The following is a 4586-nucleotide window of genomic DNA, read 5'->3' as shown; positions in this document are numbered from 1 at the left end:
AAAAAAAAAAAAAAAAACTGCCTCGTAATAACCTTTCAGGCTGCACGGAGCTCTGCTTGCTCACCACTGGAAGGTCTCCTGCTCTCCTTTGGGGAACTGCTGCTGGTGCTCACTTGTGTCTGAAGAGTGACACAGTACTGCCCATTTCGTTGTGTTGAAACTCTTCAGGGTGCATTTATTTAACTCTGATAATTCTGGCGGGCTTTTCAGGATCGAGTAGTAAAGGAAAATTTCACTATCCTTCATAGTATTATGAATGCATAATTAGCATAGCCGCCGTGGCTCTAAGCACAGACTCATTGCACAGCACCAGACATCTCAGGCAGGTTTTACAGTCAGAATCAAACCTCTTCTTAGCACCTAAGTGAGCTTCAGGCAGGATCGAGAGCAGGATGCCCAAAGCTCTGTGCCTTAACCATAAGATCTTCCCTCTTTACAACACAAAGAGCATCCCTGCATTTTTGGGGATCTTTTCCCAGAAGACCCAGGAGCACAATGGAAAAGTGATAGTGCAGAAGTCAGCAGAAATAACAGACCAGCAGACCAGCAGGCCGAGCTCTGCCTGCTTTTCCCTGCTAAGTATCATCTATTGTAGAATCACAGAATGGCTAGGGTTGGAAGGGACCTCAAGGATCATGAATCTCCAACCTCCTGCCACATGCAGGGAAGTGCTCTGAGTTTCTGTCCTCTGCCAACCCACAATTTGCAAACAGCCAGAACCAGCACAGCATTGCCATAAACTGTGCTTTTTCTCCTGGATTTTTCTTGTCCAATTTTCTACCATTACACCCGAGGGAAGAAGTGGACTGTGTTCACTCAGCCACTCAGTTCACTCAGGGCAGAATGACTCTACTCACTTCAATACCATTTTTTCTAAGTACAAGACCATCTCACTCCCACACCTTGATGCTCAAACACATTCTGCTGTCCATGTATTTGTTTGAATAGAAGGAAAACCTTCAAAGACTGCAGTGACAGCAGCCTCTAGGAACAGGGGCTTATTTACAGGGCAGGTATGCAAAACTCAGGATGTGGAGTTCCAGCCCCAAACCTCTCGTGAGGCTTGCTGTGCCTGTCGGGCTTTGGGGTCTCTGAGCTTGCAGAGATGGGTGCTGGTGGGCTGCTGGGCTCTGCTGGTCGCTAGGTGTCACCGTGGGACTTTGCAGCGCAGGGCCATGCCATTTCTATCAAACACCCTTCTTTCTGGTCTCTTTTCAAGAGGTCCTGTTATGTTACACTTCTAACACAAGAATCTGGCTGGTAAGGATGGACATGGAATTTCTCTTTTCTAATAGAACAATATCCATTTGCGAACTGGTCCCCTGTCAAAACACTGCTAATGCAAAATCCAGCAAAATGACTACTGTTTGACTGTGGCAGACACTGCAACTCTTTTAATCACTTTAGTAATAGGTCTTTGGCAAACCCTGAGGTCCTTTGTCTACCATGTGCTAGGTAACACGTGGCTCTGAGTAAAGATCTGTGCTCCATAGCTTAGCCCTACCTCATTCCTGTTCTCAAGGAATTCAGATGCTAGCCAACGTAGCCACTTGGAAGAGATACGATTTTCTTCAATGTTCTTCCATGAGTTACCCCTTTTTTGTTATTTATTTTGTCTTCTCTTTTTGTTGTTGTTCTATTCTGACATGTCAAACCCCAAATCAGACGTTCCTTTTTCTTTGGTAGCAGCCAAAGCAGTTCTCAAAGAGAAAACACTGAAAATTTTCGAAGATACATATTCACAGCTGAAATGCGAGGGAGAAGTCCAAAACAAATCCTTCCATGTGCATTTGATTTCAGATTCATACAGGCTTCAGATGATTTCTCTAAGACATGTATTTTGGGATTATATTAGGCAACAATCCTGTTCCGTTCTCTTGTAGTTGATAAAATCCTTAAAGAACTCATCTAAAAGTACTACAGAGTCCGCATGAAATGCTTTTACTTCTAATTTTCAGTCCACTCCTCTCAGCATTACCCTTGTTATATTAGAAAGTTAGCACTACTTGTTCTGAGTCTTTATCATTAGAATTCCTATAATGCTGTCACACGGCTAGTCCTTCTCATTGCAAGATCTCAGCACATTGCAAAAAAGGTAAATCATCTCCAGCAGGAGACAATCCGCATTTAGCAGTCCCTGCACATCATTTTCATGGGAATGATTTACACCAGTGATAATTTTCTAGTATCTCCTCTGTCGTCTATTGTCACTTGGAGTCTTGGAGTGATCCCAGAGGTGAACAAAGTTACGCTGTGCTCACCTGTATTTGAAAGTCACCGTGAATGTGTACAGTGATCTGTCCCAGGAGTAGCTGAGTGGTCCAAATCTCATAAAACAATTAAGTGACTAAAACCAGTAATTGGTCTTCATGGTCTGATAAGTCTGATAAGGGCAGCAAAGAAGAGACACGACTGTAGATTCAGATACCAGAGGCAAGGTAAGAGAAAATCAGTGAAAGTATGATGGTCAAAACTTGTGTGCTGGTTGAGGGTCAGGCTTTACAGCACCTAGTCTTATGTACTCTGCCATTCCGAAATGTGGAAACACAATCTTCCAGATTTACATGCACAGAGGGAACAGCCTCATCCTCAGGAGGCAGCTCTGCTACTACGGGTGAGTGTGCATCTGTCACTGCAGATCTCAGCACTCCTGACTCTGATGTGGAGAAGGAAGAGAGAAGCTCGTCATTTCATGTTAGCACATTGCAGAAAGGGAGGTGATGGAAAGAGGACAGGCTAACTACACTAGGTAGAGTGTCTGATAAAAACAGAACACATTCTGGATAATCCTTGTGTCACCTTAACATTCAAGCTAGTGTTTATTTCTGTAAATAACCTACCAGGTATGTCTGCATCAACTGGTTGCATCTGCCTTTGGGCAATATCCACCTGCTGTACCTCTGTGTCTCAGAAGCCCCCAAAAAACACCAAAAAATTTAAATTGGGACCTCTTCCTGTTGTAAAAATTGGGCTTTCTCTGTCATCTCAGTGCAGGAACACAGGACAAAACACCCTCTTCTACGCCTGAGGATGAGGGGTTTGGAGCACAAGTCATATGAGGAGAAGCTGAGGCAGCTGGAATTGTTTAATCTCGAGAAGAGAAGGCTCAGAGGAGACCTTACTGCACTTTACAACTTCCTGAAGGGAGGCTGTGATGAGGAGGGGTTTGTCCCAGACAACAAACAGGACCTGAGGAAATGGCCACAAGTTATACCAGAGGAGGTTTAGGTAAGGCATAAGGAAGAACCTTTTCTTTCAGAGAGTGGTCAGACACTGGAATGGCTGCCCAGGGAGGTGGTGGAGTCATCATCCCTGGCAGTGTTCAAGAGGCGCCTGGATGAGGAGCTATGAGATCTGGTTTAGTGCTTGTGGTAGCAATGGTGATGGGAGGACGGTTGGACTAGATGACCTTGCAGGTCGTTTCCAACCTTGTGATTCTATGATTCTATGATACGCAGCTCTCACCACTGCCAGTGCCAACCTGATATTCTCCATAAGATTTCCCTGTGGACCAGACCCTCTCCCAGTCATGGCAGCGCTGATTTCTCTCACTGAAGGCCACTATGCAACTGAAACAGTTAAGAAAAAGGGAGTTGTTTCCTTTCTGAGCTTCACACTCAGTTACCAGCACTCATAACAGGGAAGGACAGAATCCCTTCAGAGTTGGACTGAGTCACAAAGGATCACATTTCTTTTCCCGGTACGGGGAACGAAGGAGCGCAGTGAGCTTTTGAAGAAAATGGAACTGGATGGGGGCCCTGCCTTGAAAACCTCTCTCCACATCAGGTGCCTCCTCTGTCATCCTCGCCCACATCAGAGCCACCAGACCAGCACGCCATGCCCACCGCTGTCAAGACCTTGCAGAACTGCCTCCAATGCAACACGTACCACTTAGTGACTGGTGGTCCCAAGTGTGAGGATGGAGGGGGGGTGTTCACTTCTTGGCTTTTCATGACCATGACACTATTTCTGTTCCCACTCACTTTTCACTGCCTTTTTTTAACCCCGGTTTTTCAGCCCAGGCCGTCCCTGGTGCGGAAGGACTCCATCTCCACAAGTACACTTATTAACTCTTGCATAACACTCCACTTATCAATGCTTTGAAATGGTAGATAACTGCAGGACAAAGGGAAATGCTTTTAAGTTGAGGGAGGGAAGATTTAGGTTGGATGTCAGGGGGAAGTTCTTTACTGTGGGAGTGGTGAGGTGCTGGAACAGCTGCCCAGAGAGGCTGTGGATGCCCCGTCCCTGGAGGTGTTCAAGGCCAGGTTAGATGGGGCCCTGGGCAGCCTGGTCTATATTAAATGTGAAGGTTGGTGGCCCTGCATGTGGCAGGGGGTTGGAGATTCATGATCCTTGAGGTTCTTTCCAACCCAAGCCATTGTGTGAAGTACAGACTCCCTTTCAGCCACACAGTTGAGCACAGCCTTTGGAGTAGCGTGAGCGCGGGGCTGGAGCTGCTTTCCCAACTGTGTACCCCGCGTGTGTGCTCCGCTGTCATGATTTGTGCAGGGGGAACGGCGGCAATGCCACCACGGGGCCGCAGTCCCGCACGAACCCGCGCTCCACCCACAGCCGCCCCGTCC

The 4586-nt window shown here is 46.7% G+C and overlaps 1 protein-coding gene across 1 annotated transcript in view; it reads right to left on the bottom strand.

Annotated features, from left to right (window-relative positions):
- LOC104914029 (solute carrier family 17 member 9) overlaps window positions 1-3959 on the bottom strand; it is a 38510-nt gene extending 34551 nt beyond the window's left edge. Inside the window, exons 1-2 of the mRNA XM_010722415.3 lie at window positions 3889-3959; window positions 3482-3569 (exon numbers count right to left, since the gene is read on the bottom strand). Of these exons, the coding sequence (XP_010720717.2) occupies window positions 3482-3569; window positions 3889-3959 (159 nt within the window). The remainder of the gene's footprint in view (window positions 1-3481; window positions 3570-3888) is intronic.
- Window positions 3960-4586: the final 627 nt, after the last annotated feature.

Source organism: Meleagris gallopavo, chromosome 22, assembly GCF_000146605.3.
Source record: "Meleagris gallopavo isolate NT-WF06-2002-E0010 breed Aviagen turkey brand Nicholas breeding stock chromosome 22, Turkey_5.1, whole genome shotgun sequence".
NCBI classification, from domain to species: domain Eukaryota; kingdom Metazoa; phylum Chordata; class Aves; order Galliformes; family Phasianidae; genus Meleagris; species Meleagris gallopavo.
The sequence above is the reverse complement of the archived record's forward strand: the minus strand, read 5'-3'. Positions and strand labels throughout refer to the sequence as shown.